This window comes from Nilaparvata lugens, chromosome X (assembly GCF_014356525.2).
Source record: "Nilaparvata lugens isolate BPH chromosome X, ASM1435652v1, whole genome shotgun sequence".
Lineage (NCBI taxonomy): Eukaryota > Metazoa > Arthropoda > Insecta > Hemiptera > Delphacidae > Nilaparvata > Nilaparvata lugens.
The window spans coordinates 72,559,960-72,585,626 of NC_052518.1; the positions used below are offsets into that span (position 1 = coordinate 72,559,960).

At 37.9% G+C, this 25,667-nt stretch overlaps 1 protein-coding gene across 2 annotated transcripts; it reads left to right on the forward strand.

The window, feature by feature from the left end:
- Positions 1-4,796: 4,796 nt before the first annotated feature.
- Positions 4,797-24,736, forward strand: LOC111060978. 2 transcript variants are annotated; one of them, XM_039441585.1, is made up of 2 exons: positions 4,797-8,582; positions 24,597-24,736. In XM_039441585.1, the coding sequence occupies exon 1, from the start codon at positions 6,278-6,280 to the stop codon at positions 7,232-7,234; it is 957 nt and encodes a 318-aa protein (XP_039297519.1). In that variant the 5' UTR covers positions 4,797-6,277; the 3' UTR covers positions 7,235-8,582; positions 24,597-24,736. The 2 variants fall into 2 exon arrangements, with proteins under 2 accessions (XP_039297519.1, XP_039297520.1); XM_039441586.1 differs by lacking the exon at positions 24,597-24,736 and adding an exon at positions 24,082-24,154 and having other exon boundaries at positions 4,797-8,082.
- The last annotated feature ends 931 nt before the right edge of the window (positions 24,737-25,667 follow it).

Sequence of the window (25,667 nt, forward strand, 5' to 3'; positions counted from 1 at the left end):
CTCCTCGCTCTCTCTCTCTCTTTCACTCTCACTGCTGCGATCAATCTGACGTAACAGCAGTCCCGCCGCTAGCCGCGTTGCTGCTGCTATCAATATCTTCTCTTCTTCTCTCTTCTATTAAATAATGACCCCACGCTTTCGTATCTATACCGTTTGATTCAATGTATCTTTTTGTGTCAAATGGTGATAATGCAACTTTGGCACACGATATTTGATAAATATCATGCGAATAACTGCGTAATTGTGAAAAGCATTCACGTTGAACTAATCTATCTGTCAGGCATTTCATGTACATGTCATATCTTAGTTTATTGTTTATAATTGTTCTTGCTACGCCTTTAGCTGCGTGCTTGCTAAACTTTTCATAAGAACTAACCTTAATACTACTATTATTACTATTACTATTACTACTGTCACTAGCACTACTGCTTAGTACATATTCAAAACTGTAAAGTTTCGCACGAAGTCCACAAAAAGCCGTAATAATTCCAGATTTTAATTCATCTTTAAATGTGCCAGGCACACCATGGTTCAATTGACTATAACAACAATGTGTGACAGGATAAGCACTTGTGTCAAAATGTTGAAGATTTTGTTTCATAACTGCATAGATATCGTCCGATTTTATATGGTATAGCAACGAGTCTGTATCGGTCATGCACAATTTAACACAGCTTGGATCGAACATTTTCAAGAAAATGTTGTAGTGGAAATTGAACATTGTAAATTTACTCAAATCAAGAATTGAAAAACCGGCATAAATTGGACGATCTAATTTTATTTCTGTTTTACACATTTGTACAGCGACAATGTCTTTGTCAAACACAATCCATCGTTTACAGCTTGGTTTTGCAATCAAACTTTCCAATTTTTTCTGACAAGTGATTAGCTTAAAATCTATTCTTTTCCTATTATTCTCCATCAACTTTCCGAACAGACTATTTGAAAGAAATTTAAAGAGGGTACGTTCAAATGAATTTTTTGCTTCCTTTCTCAGTTGTGCATTCAAATCAATAAACGGTTTAAGCCAGTACGACTGATGAAAAGCGATTACTCTATGTACAGCAGTCAATTTCATGCCCAAGCTTAAATAAAGTTTCAAATTTCTATAGTGGAGTACATATCGTTTACGATTATAAAGGGTGGCTAAAAGACGTGATGACGCGGTGGCGGCGGCGGAGGCGGCTGTGTCGGGAGACGGGCGGCGCGCGGCCGCTTCTCTGCGCAGAGCAACAGTGTTGTCTGTTTGATATGGAGAGAACAGGTTGTAAGGCGGCTGATCTTTTAATGGAGCCAGGGGGAAGCTGTTATGTAATTGGTGTAAATTAACTGGATAGGACAGGTCTGCTTCAATTATATAGCCAGTCTCGGCTTCATCGTGTATGCTTGTAAAATCGCCTAAAGCCATAATTTCATTTTGTGATAAAAATCTGAAATTTGATTCAGGTAGCTTGTAGGCAATCATTGTATGTGCGTATAAGCTTGTACAATCAAGATAGAGCAAAAAACTATTTTCAATAGCCGGGTTATAATTTACGCCCATATATTTATTGTTTGCGACTGCATGACGGTGGGGAATAACTGATAGACCACCGCGTAAACCAGATTCTATGAGCAAGTTCATATCAGCATTGCTAATTAATTCTAAACGTACTTTAGTCAAATATAACATTGCATTCAACGAAAAATGCGGTAACGATACAAAGTGTGATACATCCAGTTTGTAAATTGTAAAAAATACAGTCCTAAAATTTTGAAAAATATCTGCCAGCAGTAAGCAATCTGACAAAAGGTAGAGATCATGATATTCACCCAATGAGTTTATGTTAAATTCGCGCCAAACTTTCTGCGCATGCTCATAATCGTCTACTTGCAATGCTGTATTATTAAGTGTACTGTAAAATGAGTCAATTGTCGGCAATTGCTGTTCTTCAAATTTTTCAGCATCTGTTATGTACTGATACGGGTACACGCCTTTACGTAGTAAAAGTTTTTGTTGATTTTTATCGTTGAATATTTTACACATTACTTTGAAATTAGTATCAATGTTTTCTGTATCACTTGCAAGATTGGCAACAAGTGACTGTAGACTTGAGCTTAAGAATTGATAGCTGTCAAGGAAACGTACAACACGATCTATTGTAATTGTGAGGAATTTTTCCGATGAGTTTGCAATACAATCAATTTTCTCCTTTCGTCCTGCTAATGCCTTAACAATGAAATGACTATCATATCCGCGAAAATTATGAAAAAAACAGTTTAATAGTTTTGGTGCTTTTGCATTTAAATTACATGACTTGTGCGTTGCACCGAGATAATGGCCTGTTGTATGAGAATGGTGCCTAATACGAATTTCGTTGGCTTTAAATTCATCGTTGCACAAGAAACATACTGTACTATTGTTAAAAGCTAATAATTGTTCTTCATTCAATTCAATCATGGGCACTTCTTGTTGCATATCAATGGAACAGTTTCGACCTATGGCAATGATCTCATCAAGAAATTGTTCAATAATTTTCTCGCCAACACTTGTAGCTCTATAAACGCGTGGGCCGTAGAATATTTCACCTGATTCGTCTAAAATAATAAACGCATAGCCGCAAGCAACATGTTTTTGTGTTTTCCTTGTAAAGCTATTTCCTATATCAGTTCCGAGCAAATCATCAACATTTTCATCGTCATCGTCATCGAGCTCCTCCTCACCGTTATTTGTTGGTACAATAAAACTTTCAAAATCGGCAAATGCAATGTACTTATTTTTTAGTGTGTACGAAAAATTTTTAAACTTTAACATTTCACCCTGTTTAGGTAGTACTGTTCTTTGTATTGCAAATGTTGAACACAAATCCATATGTTTTTCTAGATTGGTTTTTCCATCGCAATTTGCATGCCGGTTAGTTGTAAATTTGTTAAAACAATATGGACAAATGAACACTTGACCATTATGCAAAGACAAGTGATGACTCAGTAGCCGTGACAATCCGTTATACCCTTGACGCGTGTTTATCAGAACATAATGCCATTTTTTCGGCGTTGTATCATTTGACAATAGTAGAAGATTGATTTTATGTTCGCGTTGTCTATAAATTGAACAACGGTACGGGAAAAACTTTTTTTTAGCAGCATCATAAGCAATCACTGTTATAGAAATGTTTAAATTTTGCACTTCAAATTTTTTAATGTCATGCACTGTAGTAGGAAACTTAATACCGGTCAAATTTAGATTATTTTCAAATTGCATCAGATAGTCAACATTCATATTTCTACGTCTGTAATGAAAATAGCTAAGTACACTCCATACAAAACATTTACTATCATTTGTGTTTTTTACATTTATAACGGCTCTTTTTGCTTTTATAAAAGCAGGTGTTTCAATGTATGTACTATTTCCGCCAGCTAAAGGATTGTAACGAGTAATATTCAAATCAAATGAAATGATGCTAACTACAGTCCAACCACTGCCGTACCTAATAAATTTATCAAGCGTTGATTCAATTTTCTCTACACCACTAATAAATTGGTCTTGCAAAATATCTAATTGTTCATCAACATTAATTAACAATGACGTATAACTGTAAAACGATGCGTTTGTCATAGTTTCAACGATTTCTTCTTGTTGCGATTGATCGCTGCTGCTGCCGCTATCAACATTTACTTTTTTCAATTGAACAGTTGTAACAAAATACCATTTAATATTTTTGTCAAAATTATCACTTTCTTCAACAATTAATTCAATTACTTTTGGCTTTAAAATTTGCAATAATGTTTGAACAACATCGATGAATAATTTTCTAAAAACAAATCTGTAGCGAACTGCACACGAATTTATGCTAGTACTTCGTTCAATAGTATAATCCATAGTTTTTTGATTTTGCTAGTAGTAGTAATAGTAGTAGTATTAGTAATAATAGGTTTTTGCCGTCTTACCGCTGTGAAGAGCTTGTTTGCTGCGGCTCAATGTTTTCAACTTCGTTGTCGATTTTAGTAGCGTTCACGATCCTCGGCTGCGATGAGTTCGTCACATCTAGCAGAATCAGTGACGACGATGATGATGATGCTTCCGCTTGCTGACCACTATTGCGACTGGACGAGTCCGCGCTCACACCGGCCACATCAATTTGCCGGCCTCTGCCCTGAGCGATGACGCGTCGTTGTTCGGCAAAATAAATGCCGCGGCCCCGTCCGCCACGTTTTGGCGTATCGCACGCTGTGGAAAAGTGCACACGTTTTGGCGGCGGCGATGATTCGCTGCTGTCAACCACGCACCATTCCTCACTTGCCATTTCCACCTCCACCTCCTTGTCGTGCGCTATCGACTCAACCAGGCTGAAAAACAAACATATAGAATGAAATAATTGTATAGAATAAAATGGCAAACGCACAATGATCATAAATCAGATAGTATATTTTTCCAGTTTACTTCAAGCACAATTATTATTACCTCCTCCTCAGCCGGCGTTTGCAGTTGTTAGACAATTGTTTTCAAAATTTAATTGCAAACGATCATAAATCACATAGTATATTTTTCCAGTTTACTTCAAGCACAATTATTATTACCTCCTCAGTCGACGTTTGCAGTTGTTAGACAATTGTTTTCAAAGTAGTCAAATTGTTTACTGTCGCTTTTTTCAGTTTGATTGTTAGAGTATAACATTTTAATCATATTTGTTTTTCAATCAGTCGATGAAAACACTTGCAAAACTTGTTGCTAATTTTTTACAGTTTATAATTAATTTAAAAAGTTATTATACTTACGTGTTGTTTGATGGTGTGACTGCTTCTTCGCTTGTTGGCGCAGTCGCTGCTTTATCGGATTGTTGCTTGTCCATTTGCACTGTGCATGAAACGTCGCACTATAATCGAATGCAAGCAATATCATGTCGCTCGATGCTTTTATAATTTTGCGCCGCTCGGTACCATCAACTGTCAGTTTGTTATCACGCAGAACATGTGGGGGTTGCAATAATTATATAAGTATGCATGTGCACTGCACAATGAATAAATTAATATCTTTCACTCGGCTAGCAGATGTTAGGTCCGTTACAGAGTCATGCAAGGTGCACACACACATTTTGACCGTTCCTTAAGAAATTTGCAAACGTTTCCTTATCAGTGTTCCGCACATCTGCACTAAATTTCGCATACAACATATGCACAAAACAGATATACTTTCTTTCAACTTCTTACCATCTATATTCATCAAGTTGATAATATATAATGACGAAAAACTGCGTCCTTCTGTTAGTATCAGTTTGAAACTCCAACGATGTCATCAGATCAATCCTCGCCTATGGCAGCGCCAAACAACAGCGGAACCAATGTAAGTTTATTTTCCATTTACTCAACTCACTTGAAATACATTCTTCTAATCCAACAGTAGTTTTCTGTTTGTTGTCAGTTTTCTTCTCATACAAACTAATGTTATCAGTCTTTTGAATACTACTAATGTGCTCCTAAAACTGATTAGCTCACTCTTTATTGTCTTTGTTGTTGTTGTTCACACTTCACTGTTAGTTTTTTCAACTGAATACTTCTAAATAATGTTCTTCTAATGTACCCTAAAACTGATTAGCCCACTCTTTATTGTTCTTCACACTTAACTGCTAATTAAAACTGGAATACTTATCGCACACACTGCTAATAGGTTATGTCTTTATCTTCTTCTTCTTCTTCTTCTTCTTCTTCTTCTTCACGACTTTTTTTAACAAAATCACAATTTGGCGATGATTGTATGTGTAAATCCCTCAATTGGTATTTATTGATCGATGTGTCTGCCCACATACGACAACCACTGCAAATAAGACCAAATCCATTCGAATTTGAAAAATCAATACCGTAATAAAATCCCTCACTTGCTAACTGTTTGAAATTTTTCGGCAAACATTCCATTTTCATAAATGAATTTTCACGTTCGTATTGTTCATTGTAGTCTGGGTTTTTCTGAAAAGTTGAAGTTGTACGAATATTACCAACAAGATAATTGTTTATGAAGCCACACTTTGGCGACCATTTTTTATGTTCAAGAATAGCATAATCACTCACTTCCCAATTTTCCAAAACTACATTGCAAAAAACACATTTTGTTCTATCGAAAACTTTTAAAAAGTAGAAGCCAGCCTCTGCTAAATGATTCGGTTTTGGATATTGATGCGGCCAAATAGTTTTATTACCTTTAAAAAATGAGTCAAGCCTATCGATTTCTTTAAAGTAATTTACCGCTTTCTTCTCATCACTATCGTCACTGTTGATGACGTCACTGTTGTTGTTGGAACAATGAATGCAACGCTTTCTTGCTCGCGGCAACATTTTCAATCACCAACTGAAAACAAAAAAAAAAAACTATATATTTTTGCTTGATTTACAGGACATTTACACTAACGAGTTGTGGACCGAGGACGGGGCAATGGCTATGCTGGAGGCTGAACTATTGCGAAGCGACACCGCACCTGCCAACCTGTTTGACGAAGATGAATCATTATTGGATCTGTTGACCAGAGCTGAAAGACAACTAAAGCAGCAAAACCTCTGGCAGTATCCACTTCATCAAACGGGTCAGCAACAGGTTTCCAGCGCCGATCAGCCTCCCCCTTCATCGCCGCATTGCCAGCAGCTTGTGGTATACACGTCGCCACCACCCGCCACCCGAGCTGCTGCGATGCCCCCCGCCTTCGCATCACACCAACGGATACCCCCCACAACAAGAATCTCCCCCGCCGTCACATCACAAGTCCGGATACCCCCCGCCCCCACAACAAGAATCTCACCCGCCTTCACATCACGGATACCCCCCGCCACCACCACCACAATCCCCCCCGCCTTCACATCACACCAGCAAGCTCATCCTTATAGTCGTCCACGCGCAATCTTAGCATCTAACTCTATACGTCATGAATTCGATTTCGATGGGCTGATAAGATTTTCAGACCCATCCCGACGTCGTACAATTGCGTTAAAACATTTATCCGATGCATTTCAGTATCCTGTTTTAGGTGCGCGTATTGTGCGCTCCTTCAACAAGGATGCTGTTATCATTAGGGTAGCAAATGTAGGACGTCGGGGCAACGAAGATGCCGAAATTGAAACATTCATGCCGCATAGATTTACTGCTAAGATTACGCGTGCGAATGTACAGTCATTTAATTCAGGTTGCCACAATTTAATAATGCAGGTTGTACACAGCGAAGGTCGTTCCTCTGATATAAGGCTGAATCGACGGTCGCGACAGCGGCCGTAGATTCAGCTGATCAGAGGAACATTTTTAAATTAATAATATTTAAAATTTTAAATTTTTTTTTTTTTTTTTTTTTTTTTTTAAATTGTGGCAATTTGAATTAAAGGATTAGGTTTCTTATAAATTTCTTTTTCTTATAATAAATTATATATATATGTTGATTATTGCACTTCATTTAACTTACCTTGTGTGATCAACAACTGTGCACAACTGATGTACAAACATTGTTCTGCATGACTATTTATAGTCAAAGGTTGATGACTCATGGACATGTTCAGACATGTCTGGTCATGCATAGCTGCACACATGCGTCATGCGTTCAGTTGCATGTCACTGCAAACTTAGTTTGCCGGCAGACACGATGGGAGTCAAGTCAATAGGACAAGAAATGAAAATAATCATACTATTTGTTACATTCATAATATACACAATTAGTATGATATTACTCTTATACTATACACTGAGTACTTGTACATTGCACAATATTAGAGTTGAAAATGTGTTAAATTTTTCATCATTAAACCAAACTGTAAAAGACAGCAGCAGCAGCAGTACTGCCAATTTAAGCGTAAAAGCTTATAATAAAGCACATATATTATCTTATATAAAACTATGTGTTCAATCTCAAATGAATTATAAAACATCGAAATTATTTGATGATGGACTAGACAAATGGTATGCTTATATGAATGATCAACGTAAGGTTATTTGTAATTTTTTTAACAATTATACAGCATTGAACAGTTGTATAAACATAAACCCATCGTCTGGTGATAGTATTTCGAATTTTCTACTAATAACAACATTACAACTTTGTAATATTTTTGATAGTGAGCCGGAGCCGACAGCAGGTCTTAAGGGGATTAACTAATTTCTATTTAGTCAGGTTTCAACATTGCTATTGAAAGGATGGTAGCAAAAAAGACTTGTCGTCGTCGTCGACGAGTGCGACGTAAAATTGGTACTGGTATTTTATCGAAACTTAGCGGATTTGCATCAACCGCCCTTAATAAAATTGTCGATACATTACCCCTAGAGTTGCATATCCCCTCCTACCGCTTTTGCGGACCCGGCACCAAATTAGATAAAAGATTAAGGAGGGGGGATAAAGGAATAAATAGTCTGGATGAAGCATGTAAAGAGCATGATATAGCGTATGCGCAGAATAGTGATAATTCGTCGCGAAATGTGGCCGATCGTCGTTTGGCTGATAAAGCATGGTCTGTTTTTAAAAATCCAAACACAGGTTTAACTGAAAAAGCAGCCGCATACTTAGTTACAAATTTGATCAAAGCTAAAGCTGCCTTTGGCGGGGGTAGAGTACAACGGGGGCGGCGGCGGCGGAGAGAAGGTTGGAAAAATAATTCATCACTACAAGAACAAAGAAGTGCACATTTACGACAAAAAGCAATTAAACATTTAAGTAAGCACATAGCTGGTCAAGGTTTTTATTTAAGACCATATGCACCCTTGTATAAAGGCGGTAGAATCATTGAAACACCTTCACAAAGAAGAAGAAGGACAACAAAGAAGAAGAGGAGGAGAGCGCCAAAGAAAAAATGAAGATTAATATACAAGGACCACTGTCAAATTATGATCTACAAGATTGGGCTGATATTTTAGATATTAAATTGCGTGGTATTTATATGATTGATACATTGCCAAAAAGAATTAATTTAAATGAAAAATCGATCATAAATTTAGACTCGATCATGAACAGTGGTACACACTGGGTGGCATACAAAAAACATGCACAAAAAGTATATTATTTCGATCCAATTGGTAATTTACAGCCGCCCATACAATTGATAAACTATTTCAAACAACAACCAAATGTTGAAATTTATTTCAATTATGATCAATTACAAACACTAAATAGTAATGTATGCGGTCATTTTTGTCTTTTATTTCTTGCAGATGCGTTATAGCAGACAGTTCACTTGTAGATGTGTATGAAAGAAGGTGGTGGTAAAACTTTAGCAATGGTTGTAATAACATTATCATCTAAAGACCGTAGCAGCAGCAGCAGTTGTTTAATTGAAGTACTTCCCACTGTACTAGAGCTAGACGCACGCTATCAATATGAAATTGGTTTGATTAATTTATGGACATACAATAGTGTACCGAATATAATTAAAAATGTCAACTCATCTTTTAAGTATGGTGATAGCTTGATTGATTTGGATACAGGCTCCTACGAAATTGATCGTATAATAAATGAAATAAAGAGAAAATTGAACGTTGATAGTTCAAATCTAATTATACAAGGAAATAATACAACAATGCTATGTGAATTGAAAGCGGATAAAGATGTTGATTTAACAATGAACACATCACTAGCCGATATACTCGGTTTTGATAGAGAAATTCTTGCAGCAAATAAATGGCATTATTCTAAACGTTTAGTATCCATTACAAATATAACATCGTTCCAGGTTACTTGTAATATTGCATGCGGCAGTTATCGAAATGGGCAAGAGGTTCATACAATTTTCGAATTCCTACCAAAGGTTGCACCTGGTTTTCTAATAAATGAATCACCATCGCCAATTATTTACTTTCCATTAAACACGCACAGAATTCAATCTATTGTAATTCAAGTAGTTGATCAGAATGGTAAACTAGTTGATTTCCGCGGCGATAGTATAACAATAAGAGTACACATTAGAAAGAAGGAATAGAGAGAGAGAGGCGGTGATGGATTGTGTTAGAATGATGTGAGCATTAGTCACGCAAACAACACAAGCGAGAGAAGCGCTACAGAATGGGTTTTGTTGTGTATAACAACCTAGGCGCAAGGAGGGTGCGGAGTGGTGGCGGTGGCGGTAGGTCTGCTTTTAGCATGCAGCAACCGGTTAGTACTTATCAGTCCGTGAAACTGATAACACATAATCGAGCAAGGTTTTTAGAAAAGCTTGGTTTTAAAGTGAATTGGAAATATGTCGTCAAAACACGCGGCGGCCGCAATTAGTGACATACTAAATGTTGAACAAGACATACACTATTATTCAGATATAACAAAATTTGATTATCATACGCATGCGCCGTATGGTAATTTGAAATTTAATAACAATGATGAAATACGTTTGTCGAAATCGTCTCATGACCTTATTTCATTAGTTGCAAAATCTTTTCTTATTGTTGAGGGAAAAATTACATGTACAAAACCGCCGGCAAAAGACAAACCTGATGATCCGCCGGTCGAGGCTGCATATACGCTCAGTTCAAATGCAGTAGCACATATGTTTGATGAGATACGATTTGAGTTGGCAGGTACAGTCGTTGCAAAGAGTCGACTAGTAGGTATTACTTCTACTATTAAATCATATTTAGTGAAACAACTAAACAATAAAAATACATATGATTTAGCAGGTTTCACTGATAGTGCATCAACACTAACTAATAATACTTTTGCTTATTGCGTACCGTTAAAATTACTTCTGCCATTTTTCGAAGATTTTCAACATGTAATTTTGAATATGAGACAAGAGCTTGTGCTTTTGAGATCCGCAACAGATATTAATTGTATTCAGTCGCCGCAAGCAACATCAATGTCATTGGAAATAACAAAATTGCTTTGGAAAGTGCCCTATATTCATGTAGATGATCATTTAAGATTGAAATTTCTGAAAATTGTTGATCAGGATAGGCCATTGAAAATTGCATTCAGAAAATGGGATATCCACGAATATCCTCAGCTGCCGAACAGTGTTAGCACGATTTGGACTATAAAGACGGCTTCAAAAGCTGATACACCGCGATTTGTAATATTAGCATTTCAGACAAACAGGAAAAATGTAATGGGAAAGTCAATGTCGAAATTTGATATGTGCAAATTGCATGATGTTAAACTTTTCCTGAATAGTGAATATCTGCCGTATGATCGTATAAATGGAAACAAACAACTTTTGTACAAAATGTTTATTGAATTTGCGCCCAGCTATTATAATTTAGGACTTCATACTGATTATGGTACAGTTGTAGATTATAAAACTTTTACTGATTGCTGTCCAATAATTGTACTAGATTGTTCACATCAAGCTGATCATTTAACATCGTCAACAGACATTCGATTGGAAATGGAGTTTACAGAAAATGTGCCAAATTTAACGACTGCATATTGTATTTTGATAAGTGACACATTAGTAGAATACAAACCATTGAGCGCATTAGTTCGTGAAGTACAGTAATTTGACGCAAGAGCGAGCTATGCATGACGAAGGAGGAGGGGGGTATATAAAAGTGCGTGTATGAACAGTAATTACATCAGTGTTCAGTTGTAATGTGTTCTAATAGCTTGAATAATAACATAGATATTCCTCAGTCGTCGTCGTCGTCGTCGTCGTTATCATCATTATCATCATTGTCATCATTGACAAAAGCAAAATTTGATGCATTTGTACATAGAATGTGTGCATGCACCGACGGACAACAGAAAATGGACGATGATGAGCAAGTATCAACAAAATTTCGAGACTTTGGCATACAATGCGACTTGGATAAAGAAGAAGAATTGGAGAAGGAGGCAGCAAGAATTAAGGAGGAGGAGGAGAAGAGTAAAGAAGAATGCGACAGGAAAAATGATGACATTGATTTTGCTGTAGTCGAGTTTCATTTTTTCAAAAGTGATGATAATTTTATCATTATTAAAGAGGTAGCCATAATCGATTACAAACTACGTCATGTTGTGCTACACTTTAAATCACCATTTCCGAAAACATTACTGAGTAGAAAAATGTACCGTGATGTCAGCTGGCTTGAACATAACTATCATAAAATTAGATGGGACCAAGGCGACTTAATTTACACTGACGCGCTGCTTGCTTCATATTTGCAAAATTATACCACAATCTATACAAAGGGAAGAGAAAAAACACAGTTTTTGAAAAGGTTACACGACAATGTGCTTACTATGCCGGAGGATATTCAAAAACCAGACTATACAATGTTTGAAAATTCTTGGTGTTTTAGTGTATGCAAAATTCATAACAAATCGTCCAATGGCCGCTGTGCGTTGTTCAGTGCGTATCATTATTTGACAATCTTGATGTGTAACAAGCAAACAAAGGAGAATAGTGCTGCTGCTTCAATGCCTACAAAAAATATGAGTTCATTGAATCGTAATGCTGCTGATATCGATTATACATGCGAAAATAATAGAATGGAAAGTATGAAACATTGTAAGCTGTTAACTAAACAACGAAAACGCAACTATGCCCGACAAGGTTTTTATTTTGATGGGGAAAGCATACTATGTGTTTATTGTGGATTTGATTTGATTTCGCATAAAGTGAGAGTATGCAGTCTGACCTGTAGCGAAAATGTAGGTGGAAGGGAGAAGCGAAAAGCAATAAATTTCACTGTTCTAGTACCACTCATTTAGAGTACCTTCGGTAGCAGCAGATTGAAGAGCTATAATGAATCCACAAACTTGGTCTTATGCGCCAGAATGTTTAGAAATTAAATTACAAAACTACATTGAATGGTATGATTTGTGTCAAAAAGCAATAGAGACAAAAAACAGTAGTATTGCTAGACAATTGAAAGCAATATTTCTAAATACAGTTAATATTAACGATATCAGTGATTACTTAGCTTATTACAGACCCTTTAGTTTGAATGTAAACAAGCTAATAAGAATTGAAGAAGAAATTTTAAGATCGCTAGAGGTGAACAGAGGAGGAGGAGAAGAAGATGCGGTGACTAGCTGTAAAGAAGAGGTGGGAGAAGAAAGGAATGCGCCTACATGTAAAGAAGAAGAAGTGACTAGCTGCTGTAAAGAAGAGGTGAGAAGAAAGGAATGCGGCTACATGTAAAGAAGAAGAAGAAGAAGGTAGAAAGGTGTAAAGGTGAATGGCGGGAAGTCAACAGAAGGAAAGGTGTGAGGAGGCGGAGGGGAGAACGAGTCAACAGAAGGAATGTGGAAGGAGTCGACAGGAAACGGAATGGGTTGTGGGGGGCTGATGGCTTAACAGGTTTGCTCAGTCTTCAACCGACAACCCACGCAAGCATATAGCTGCTTTGTTATTCTTGCACTCGATCGTGGTAAGCTTTTCTTATTATTATTATTATTATGGAACACCATCTGCAGAGAAGCAACACTGGAAATGATAGACTTTTTAGTATGAAGTCATTCAATTATATTTCGAAAACTGAATATCCAACGGTCTCACTCAAAGATCTTGACCATGATTCGTGGTACCGTGTTGTACACGCTAGATTGGTGAGAACACAACAGGGTCAGCGAATCATAATGAGGTTATACGATCATGACAGCAATGGTGACTATTATTGCGAAGTTTACTTACCTGAGAAATTTCTGAGTGTATTGAATCTTCAAACACTTGAGGATTTCAACAAACAAAAACTCTATCTGAAGTGTGTACAACAAGAAGGTAAATCGCCTCTTGTTCTTCTAGAAGAAGAAAGGAATATATAAAAAAAAAAATAAAAAAAAAAAAAACCCATTCCCATCATTGATTGTGCAATAGGCCTAATGTTGATTAATACTTTGTATTGAATAACTAAGTGACATTCAATTAGAGTTTTCTCAATATGGGGATAGCACATTAAAAAAAGCGCCACCATTCCTTTTACAGCATAGTGTGGGAAAAATAACAATTCTCATGAAATGTAATTTTTTTCATTCTTCCTGTGGTGGTGGAAAAAAGGAACATGCACTATATTGTTGTGCAATAGGCCTAATGTTGATTAACACTTTGTAATGAATAACTATAGTAGTATGTAGAATAGATAAGCCTATCTATTCTACATCCTATTATAGCAACATTCAATTAGAGTTTTCTCAATATGGGGAAAGCACATTAAAAAAAGCGCCACCATTCCTTTTACAGCATAGTGTGGGGAAAATGACATCTCATACAAACAAATATGAAATGTAATTTTTTTCATTCTTCCTGTGGTGGAGGAAAAAAGGAACATGCACTACATTGTTGTGCAATAGGCCTAATGTTGATTAACACTTTGTAATGAATAACTATAGTAGTATGTAGAATAGATTAGCCTATCTATATACATCCTATTATAGCAACATTCAATTAGAGTTTTCTCAATATGGGGAAAGCACATTAAAAAAAGCGCCACCATTCCTTTTACAGCATAGTGTGGGGAAAATGACATCTCATACGAACAATTATGAAATGTAATTTTTTTCATTCTTCCTGTGGTGGAGGAAAACAAGGAACATATTATTGTAGTTTAATTTGCACCAAACTTTGTGCGCTAGTAGTGTAGTTTGAGAGTTTAGTGCTAGTAGTGTAGTTTGAGAGTTTAAAGATTTTAAATGTGGGGATATTTTTAATATGCAAATTAAGCAGGTGTTAACTGGGGCAGCAGATGTCAGTTAACACCTGCTACAACAAAGATGGCCGCCGCTGGGGGCACTTCCTGGGGAACCTCTTGGTTGGGGGTGGGAGATGACAGATGGACACCTGCTACAATGGCCTCTTCCTATTGGTTGGGGTGGTGGGGGCACTAGGGAAGGGGGACGCCATTTTGAACACGCCCCTTGCTTCCTATTGGCTGGGGGCGGGGCCAAAATGGCCGACTAGGGCTGGGGGGCGGAGGGGGGCGGGGTCAAAATGGCTGACTAGGGCAGGGGGGGTGCAGGGGGCGTGGCCATGCCCCTTGATTCCTATTGGCTGGGGGCGTGGCCAAAATGGCTGACTAGGGCAGGGGGGGTGGAGGGGGGCGGGGTCAAAATGGCTGACTAGGGCAGGGGGGGTGGAGGGGGGCGTGGCCACGCCCCTTGATTCCTATTGGCTGGGGGCGGGGCCAAAATGGCCGACTGTGGCAGGGGGGGTGGAGGGGGAGGCCACACCCCTCGATTTCTATTGGATAGGCAGCTCTCTCAAAACACCACTACTCATTCACATTGGCGAAATTTTGATCTAAGTGGAGTGTACGATGTGACTGCATTTACTGTAAATAATAAAGGAAAATTTGCATATGTAGGTGTTTTAGGAGAAAAGGAAGGTTCGAAAAATGTTTACTTTGTAAAGGGGTGCAATAAAAATGTTTTTATTAATGCATACAATGCAAGAGAAGACCTTAAGAAAGAGGGTTATTTTGTAATCCCTTACACTGACAAAAAAGAAATTATTTGTCTACCAAGGGAAGAGAAAATTTGTGTAATTACAGTCAATGGTATGACAAGCTATAATGGTCATACATTTCCTAGAATAGAATCACTTAAGTTTCTGTCAGATGTATGGAAAAACTTGGAAGACACTCCCTTCACACAAAAAGAAGTGGAGCAGTATAATAACATCACAATGCTGGAAATTAAAGGGAAAGTAAAAGTAGGACAGTGTAAAAGATTAGAAGAGTTACCACAAGGTATAGAGTTAGTCATTATTGCAATAAAAGAAGTGTACAATAGAAACAAGATACGGTTTATTTTACAGTTTGAGAGCCTAGAAGAATTGTATGTGTCTAACTATTGGTTAGAGGAAGAATTTGAAAAGCCAAACATAGATTTGAATTATAAAATTAGAATCAAGCTAGATGTTTTTAAATATACACCCAGTAGGAATAAGGAAAGAGTTACTTTCTGTATTTGATTTGGTCATAGATATGCTTTGATGTATGTATAATAATTTAAAAATAAAGAAAGTTATTGTGACATTGAGTGTTGACATTTACCTCTCTCCCCTTCTCCCGATTCCTCTCTCATTTTTTCTTTCCTGCTAAACGAGTGGTGGAGGAGGACAGAGGAGGAGGACAAAGGAGGAGAACGGAGGACAATTTTTGTCCTCGGAGGGGAGGATTTTTGTCCTCAGAGGGAGGATTTTTCTCCTCGGAGGGGAGGAGGAGGAGAACAGAGTACAAAGGAGGAGGAAGGAGGACATAGCAAATCAAAGGTTAGTTAGTTATTTGATTGGTGTGTGATCATGTGACAGTGGTAGGAGGAGTGGGGGTCGTTGAAACAGCCTTCGTTGAAAGCATAGCAAGGTGATTTCTTACCTATATGAATAATAGTGTATGTCTTGTTCAACATTTAGTATGTCACTAATTGTGGCCGCCGCCGCCGCGTGTTTTGATGACATATTTCCAATTCACTTCAAAACCAAGCTTTTCTAAAAACCTTGCTCGATTATGTGTTATCAGTTTCATGGACTGATAAGTACTAACTGGTGTCGGCAATTGTTGCTGCATGCTAAAAGCAGCCCTACTAGCACCGCCACTCCACTCCCTCCTACTTGCCGCACCTGGAAAGCGAGAGTGCGTGTAAAGGTGACGGAGGGGAGTCAACATCATGATGCGGCGGAGGGGAGACGAAGTCAACAGAAGGAATGTGTAAAGGTGAGAGGAGGCGCGGCGGAGGGGAGAACGAGTCAACAGAAGGAATGTGTAAAAGTGACAGTGGAAGGAGTCGACAGGAAACGGAATGTGTAAAGGAGGCGGTTGTGGGGGACTGTCGGCTTAACAGGTTTGTGTGCGGTCAGTCTTTAACCGACAACACACATTGAAGCAAGCATAGCTTGTTACTCTTGCACTCGAACGCGCGCGCGGTGAGCTTTTATTATGGATCACCATCATCAGAGAAGCAACACCAGCACTGGAAATGATAGACTTTTTAGTATGAAGTCATTCAATTATATTTCGAAAACTGAATATCCAACGGTCTCACTCAAAGATCTTGACCATGATTCGTGGTACCGTGTTGTACACGCTAGATTGGTGAGAACACAGCAGGGACAGCGAATCATAATGAGGTTATACGATCATGACAGCTATGGTGACTATTATTGCGAAGTTTACTTACCTGAGAAATTTCTGAGTGTATTGAATCTTCAAACACTTGAGGATTTCAACAAACAAAAACTCTATCTGAAGTGTGTACAGCGAGAAGGTAAATCGCCTCTTGTTCTTCTAGAAGAAGAAAAGAATATATGAAATAGAAAAAAATAAAAAAAAAATAAAAAAAACAACCCATTCCCATCATTGATTGTGCAATAGGCCTAATGTTGATTAATACTTTGTAATGAATAACTATAGTAGTATGTAGAATAGATTAGCCTATCTATATACATCCTATTATAGTGACATTCAATTAGAGTTTTCTCAATATGGGGATAGCACATTAAAAAAAGCACCACCATTCCTTTTACAGCATAGTGTGGGGAAAATGACATCTCATACTACAAATATGAAATGTAATTTTTTTCATTCTTCCTGTGGTGGAGGAAAAAAGGAACATATTATGCACTATATTGTTGTGCAATAGGCCTAATGTTGATTAACACTTTGTAATGAATAACTATAGTAGTATGTAGAATAGATTAGCCTATCTATATACATCCTATTATAGCGACATTCAATTAGAGTTTTCTCAATATGGGGAAAGCACATTAAAAAAAGCGCCACCATTCCTTTTACAGCATAGTGTGGGGAAAATGACATCTCATACGAACAAATATGAAATGTAATTTTTTTCATTCTTCCTGTGGTGGAGGAAAACAAGGAACATATTATTGTAGTTTAATTTGCACCAAACTTTGAGCGCTAGTAGTGTAGTTTGAGAGTTTAGCGCTAGTAGTGTAGTTTGAGAGTTTAGATATCTGTGATTTTAAAGATTTTAAATGTGGGGATATTTTTAATATGCTAATTGGCACCACTTAATTGCTGAAGCAGGTGTTAACTGGGGCAGATGTCAGTTGCAAACACCTGCTACAACAAAGATGGCTGTCGGGGGCTGGGGAACCTATTGGTTGGGACTTTGGTGGGGGATGACAGATGACAGTTGCAAACACCTGCTACAACAAAGATGGCCGTCGGGGGCACTTCCTGGGTAGGGGAACCTCTTCCTATTGGTTGGGGCGGGGACTTTGGTGGGGGACAAAATGGCCGACACTAGGGAAGGGGGGTGGAGGGGCCACCATTTTGACCACGCCCCCTCGCTTCCTATTGGCTGGGGGCGTGGCCAAAATGGCAGACTATAGAAATCGAGGGGTGTGGCCTCCCCCTCCACCCCCCTGCCCTAGTCCGCCATTTTGGCCACGCCCCCAGCCAATAGGAATCGAGGGGCATGGCCACGCCCCCCCTGTCCACCATTTTGACCACGCCCCCATCCAATAGGAAGCGAGGGGGCGTGGTAAAAATGGCGGCCCCTCCACCCCCCTTCCCTAGTGTCGGCCATTTTGTCCCCCACCAAAGTCCCCGCCCCAACCAATAGGAAGAGGTTCCCCTACCCAGGAAGTGCCCCACTTTTACACATTCCTTCTGTTGACTCGTTCTCCCCTCCGCCGCGCCTCCTCTCACCTTTACACATTCCTTCTGTTGACTTCGTCTCCCCTCCGCCGCATCATGATGTTGACTCCCCTCCGTCACCTTTACACGCACTCTCGCTTTCCAGGTGCGGCAAGTAGGAGGGAGTGGAGTGGCGGTGCTAGTAGGGCTGCTTTTAGCATGCAGCAACAATTGCCGACACCAGTTAGTACTTATCAGTCTGTGAAACTGATAACACATAATCGAGCAAGGTTTTTAGAAAAGCTTGGTTTTGAAGTGAATTGGAAATATGTCATCAAAACACGCAGCGGCGGCGGCCACAATTAGTGACATACTAAATGTTGAACAAGACATACACTATTATTCATATAGGTAAGAAATCACCTTGCTATGCTTTCAACGAAGGCTGTTTCAACGACCCCCACTCCTCCTACCACTGTCACATGATCACACACCAATCAAATAACTAACTAACCTTTGATTTGCTATGTCCTCCTTCCTCCTCCTTTGTACTCTGTTCTCCTCCTCCTCCCCTCCGAGGAGAAAAATCCTCCCTCCGAGGACAAAAATCCTCCCCTCCGAGGACAAAAATTGTCCTCCGTTCTCCTCCTTTGTCCTCCTCCTCTGTCCTCCTCCACCACTCGTTTAGCAGGAAAGAAAAAATGAGAGAGGAATCGGGAGAAGGGGAGAGAGGTAAATGTCAACACTCAATGTCACAAAAACTTTCTTTATTTTTAAATTATTATACATACATCAAAGCATATCTATGACCAAATCAAATACAGAAAGTAACTCTTTCCTTATTCCTACTGGGTGTATATTTAAAAACATCTAGATTGATTCTAATTTTATAATTCAAATCTATGTTTGGCTTTTCAAATTCTTCCTCTAACCAATAGTTAGACACATACAATTCTTCTAGGCTCTCAAACTGTAAAATATACCGTATCTTGTTTCTATTGTACACTTCTTTTATTGCAATAATGACTAACTCTATACCTTGTGGTAACTCTTCTAATCTTTTACACTGTCCTACTTTTACTTTCCCTTTAATTTCCAGCATTGTGATGTTATTATACTGCTCCACTTCTTTTTGTGTGAAGGGAGTGTCTTCCAAGTTTTTCCATACATCTGACAGAAACTTAAGTGATTCTATTCTAGGAAATGTATGACCATTATAGCTTGTCATACCATTGACTGTAATTACACAAATTTTCTCTTCCCTTGATAGACAAATAATTTCTTTTTTGTCAGTGTAAGGGATTACAAAATAACCCTCTTTCTTAAGGTCTTCTCTTGCATTGTATGCATTAATAAAAACATTTTTATGGCACCCCTTTACAAAGTAAACATTTTTCGAACCTTCCTTTTCTCCTAAAACACCTACATATGCAAATTTTCCTTTATTATTTACAGTAAATGCAGTCACATCGTACACTCCACTTAGATCAAAATTTCGCCAATGTGAATGGAAATATTGCTCAAGTTCCTCTCTCAAATTTTCTATTTCTTCCTCAAACTCTTCTAGCTGCTTATGCTGTGCCCTAAATGACTGTGTGGTTTCAAAAAACTCAGTTTTCCTCCGTTTTAGATCAATTTCATCCAGTTCTAGCTTATGCTTCTTGGCTGATAGCACTGTGATAGGAGACAAGGGCTGTAACTCTTTAACAGGGTATGGGAGAAGCTTACAAGTTATGTTTGCTCGTTTTCTTAAGACTTGTGGTATCAAGTTACCTGTTGCTACAAGGCCCAACTCATCTAGGTCAACAACTTTGGATATGGTAGAGAAAACTGTGGTTGACTTGGAGAAATATGTCTCACCACTCTTAATATAACACTTTTGTGAGAAACTGATATTATTTTTGTTTGATGGATCCTCAAAAATCTCTACATAATTTATAGGTACTAAATTGAAACTGAATGCAGAAATAACAAAAGAAATTATTTTATTTCTATGTTGTGGGTCAGTGGGGAGCTTTACTTGTACTCCAGTCAATTTCTTGGTATTGCTATTACCCCAGTAAACATACTGTAGAAGATCATTATAGACCAAACAACAACTATTTTTTAAATTATCTGTCAGTTTTCTCCACATTTTAGCCAAGGACACAGAATAAATTGGGGCATTTTGGAAATAATTTCTACTATCATTCAAGAGTGACAAGCTATCTTGAATAGGGTCAAAGATTTTGCTATTGTCTCTATTTGTTAAACTATAGTTATAGATTGTAGCTTCCAAACGTGTAATACCATGCATTTTAGCTGCATCAGAGGTAAAGGTTTCCCGTAATCTTGTATCTGGACAGGCAATAAAGTCTACAATATGGTTACCTAACTGCTTATTTACACCAGGGCTTGTGATTTCGCATACAAACTTATTATAAATTTTTACCCTCACATTACTATTAACCCAAGTCAAGCAATCAATCCCAACAGTTTTATTGTTATCTACTATCACATTATAGTCTTCTTTATATTCTCCTTGAAAGCAGAAACAATGATTTGTAGTTAGAAAGTCACACATTCCATTCTTGTTGAATATTCCAGCAAAGTCCTGTGTTATATCCAAGTCTAGTAGATAGAAGTGCTCCTTCCTCAGCTGCTCCAATAATCTCGGTAGTTCTTCTATCAATGTAGCAATTGGGACATCTGCAAGCTCCAGTTTGTAAGGTATCCCCACTGGTTCCTGGTATTTTTGTTTCACTTCGTTGTAATTGTCATTGCCAAGCACTTGTAGAATCTTTTGAGACATATCACTTCCACTGTCCAATAGGTAAGGTAGCTTTGCTTTGACTCCATGTTTAGCTGACACCATATTTGAGAATTTGCCTCTTAAATATAAGTTGAATGCACCACATATATCCTTTTTTAGAACAAAACGTCTCTTATCCATTGCCTCACAATCATCCAAAGCACAGATTTTCACAAGCATTATATTGTCACAAAAAGGTTCTGTAATAGGCACAAGATTTGAGTCATCCTGCACAAACAGTTCTTCCCCACCAGTGTAATCAATATTTCCAATGTCTGTCACAAGGTTGTCATTGCACATGTTTTCTGATAGAAGCCACAAACCAAACCGCTCATTGGTAGGCTTGATTTTATTACCACAGAGCATAGGCACATTAAACACCTTAGAAGTATCCATGTTTACTCCACCGTTGACACTATCAAACTGAACGAATGCAGATCAATGCAGTGGTATTTATAGTAAGATAGTTGAGAAATGACGTCATACAGACTTATTGAGACAAGATTTGGATGCTGACAAAGACTGGTCATGTGATATGGTGTGTGATCATGTGACAGGGGTAGGAGGAGTGGGGGTCGTTGAAACAGGCTTCGTTGAAAGCATAGCAAGGTGATTTCTTACCTATATGAAAAGTTGACATTGTACGAATATTACCAACAAGATAATTGTTTATGAAGCCGCACTTCGGTGACCATTTTTTATGTTCAAAAATAGCATAATCACTCACTTCCCAATTTTCCAAAACTACATTGCAAAAAACACATTTTGTTCTATCAAAAACTTTTAAAAAGTAGAACCCGGCCTCTGCTAAATGATTCGGTTTTGGATATTGATGCGGCCAAATACTTTTATTACCTTCAAAAAATGAGTCAAGCCTATCGATTTCTTTAAAGTAATTTACCGCTTTCTTCTCATCACTATCGTTGTTGTTGTTGTTGTCACTGTTGATGATGTCACTGTTGTTGGAACAATGAATGCAACGCTTTCTTGCTCGCTGCAACATTTTCAAACAGCAACTGAAAAATGAAAAATAATATATTTTTGCTGCTAAACTATTTAAATTTTTTCTACAGGAAATTTACACTAACGAGTTGTGGACCGAGGACGGGGCAATGGCTATGCTGGAGGCCGAACTCTTGCGAAGCGACGCTGCACCCGACACCGCCATTGTGCACGCTGGCATCGATTTATTTGATGAAGACGATTCATTAATGGATTTATTGACCAGAGCTGAGAACCAACTAAAGGAACAAAAGCTCTGGCAGTACAGCCGTCCTCTTCATCAAACAGATCAGCGCCAGCAACAGGTTTCCAGCATAGCCCTCGATCACCCTCCCCCTTCATCGTCACATTGCCAGCAGCTTGTGGTATACACGCCACCACCTCCCGCCACCTGAGCTGCTGCATTCAACCGGATCCCCCCCGCCACAAGCACAAGAATCGCCCCCACCGTCACAACAAGAATCCCCCCTGCCTTCACCGTCACATCATCATCACACCAACAAGGATGTCCCCCCGCCGCCGCCTCTACCTCCGCCACTCATCCTTATAGACGTCCACGTGCAATCTTAGGATCTAACTCTATGCGGCATGAATTTGATTTCGATGGACTGATAAGGTTTTCAGATCCATCCCGGCGTCGTACAATTGCGTTAAAACATTTATCCGATGCATTTCAGTATCCTGTTTTAGGTGCGCGTGTTGTGCGCTCCTACAACAAGGATGCTGTTATCATTAGGGTAGCAAATGTAGGACGTCGGGGCAACGAAGATGCCGAAATTGAAACTTTCATGCCGCATAGATTTACTACTAAGATTACGCGTGCGAATGTGCAGTCGTTTAATTCAGGTTGCCACAATTTAATAATGCAAGTTGTTCATAGTGAAGGTCGTTCCTCTGATATAAGGCTGAATCGACGGTCGCGGCAGCGGCCGTAGATTCAGCTGAATATATCAGAGGAACACTTTTAAATTTTAAATTAATAATATTTCAAATTTTAATTTTTTTTTTTTCAAATTGTGGCAATTTGAATTAAAGGATTAAGTTTCTTTTTCTTATAAATTTATAATTAATTTATATTTATAATTTCTAATATTTTTCTTATATTATAATAAATTATATATGTTGATTATTGCACTTATTATTCATTTAACTTACCTTGTGTGTGTGTGTGATCAACAACTGTGCACAACTGATGTACAATATTGTTCTACATGACTATTTATAGTCAAAGGTTGATGACTTCACACAGACATGTTCAGACATGTCTGGTCATGCATAGCTGCACACACGCGTCATACATGAATGCATTCAGTTGCATGTCTAAACACTGCAAACTTAGTTTGCCAGCAGACACGATGGGAGTCAAGTCAATAGGACAAGAAATGAAAATAATTATAGTATTTGTTACATTCATAATATACGCAATTAGTATGATATTACTCTTATACTATACTCTGAGTACTTGTACATTGCACAATATTAGAGTTGAAAATGTGTTAAATTTTTCATCATTAAATCAATCTGTAAAAGACAGCAGCAGCAGTACTGCCAATTTAAGCGTAAAAGCTTATAATAAAGCACTTATATTATCTTATATAAGACTATGTGTTCAATCTCAAATGAATTATAGAAAATCAAAATTATTTGATGATGGACTAGACAAATGGTATGCTTATATGAATGATCAACGTAAGGTTATTTGTAATTTTTTCAACAATTATACAGCATTGAACAGTTGTATAAACATAAACCCATCGTCTGGTGATAGTATTTCGAATTTTCTACTAATAACAACATTACAACTTTGTAATATTTTTGATAGCGAGCCGGAGCCGGCAACGGTTAGGTCTTAAGGGGATTAACTAATTTCTATTTAGTCAGGTTTCAACATTGCTATTGAAAGGATGGTAGCAAAAAAGTCTTGCCTTCGTCGTCGATGAGTGCGACGTAAAATTGGCACTGGTATTTTATCGAAACTTAGCGGATTTGCATCAACCGCCCTTAATAAAATTGTCGATACGTTACCCCTGGAGTTGCATATCCCCTCCTACCGCTTTTGTGGACCCGGCACCAAATTAGATAAAAGATTAAGGAGGGGGGACAAAGGAATAAATAGTCTGGATGAAGCATGTAAAGCGCATGATATAGCGTATGCGCAGCATAGTGATAATTCATCGCGAAATGTGGCTGATCGTCGTTTGGCTGATAAAGCATGGTCTGTTTTTAAAAATCCAAACACAGGTTTAACTGAAAAAGCAGCCGCATACTTAGTTACAAATTTGATCAAAGCTAAAGCTGCCTTTGGTGGGGGCAGAGTACAACGGAGGTTAAGAAAACGGCGGCAGAATAATAGAAGAGAAGGTTGGAAAAATAATTCATCACTACAAGAACAAAGAAGTGCACATTTACGACAAAAAGCAATTAAACATTTAAGTAAGCACATAGCTGGTCAAGGTTTTTATTTAAGACCATATGCACCCTTGTATAAAGGCGGTAGAATCATTGAATCACCAAGTCCATCACAAAGAAGAAACACAACAAAGAAGAGGAGGAGGAGGAGGAGAAGAGCACCAAAGAAAGTGAGAAAATGAAGAGAATTATTAATATACAAGGACCACTGTCAAATTATGATGTACTAGATTGGGCTTATATTTTAGATATTAAATTGTGTGGAATTTATATGATTGATACATTGCCAAAAAGAATTAATTTAAATGAAAAATCTATCATAAATTTAGACTCGATCATGAACAGTGGAACACACTGGGTGGCTTACAAAAAACATGCACAAAAAGTATATTATTTTGATCCAATTGGTAATTTACAGCCGCCCATACAATTGATAAACTATTTCAAACAACAACCAAATGTTGAAATTTATTTCAATTATGATCAATTACAAACACTAAATAGTAATGTATGTGGTCATTTTTGTCTTTTATTTCTTGCAGATGCGTTATAGCAGTCAGTTCACTTGTAGATGTGTATGAAAGAAGGTGGTGGTAAAACAGTAGTAGTAGTACACAATGGTTGTAATAACATTATCATCTAAAGACAGTAGCAGCAGTTGTTTAATTGAAGTACTTCCCACTGTACTAGAGCTAGACGCACGCTATCAATATGAAATTGGATTGATTAATTTATGGACATACAATAGTGTACCGAATATAATTAAAAATGTCAACTCATCTTTTAAGTATGGTGATAGCTTGATTGATTTGGATACAGGCTCCTACGAAATTGATCGTATAATAAATGAAATAAAGAGAAAATTGAATGTTGATAGTTCAAATCTAATTATACAAGGAAATAATACGACAATGCTATGTGAATTGAAAGCGGATAAAGATGTTGATTTAACAATGAACACATCACTAGCCGATATACTCGGTTTTGATAGAGAAATTCTTGTAGCAAATAAATGGCATTATT

Bases quoted from the DNA above. Each gene is read 5' to 3' on its own strand.
- LOC111060978 (XM_039441585.1), top strand. From the start codon at position 6,278: ATGCAACGCTTTCTTGCTCGCGGCAACATTTTCAATCACCAACTGAAA.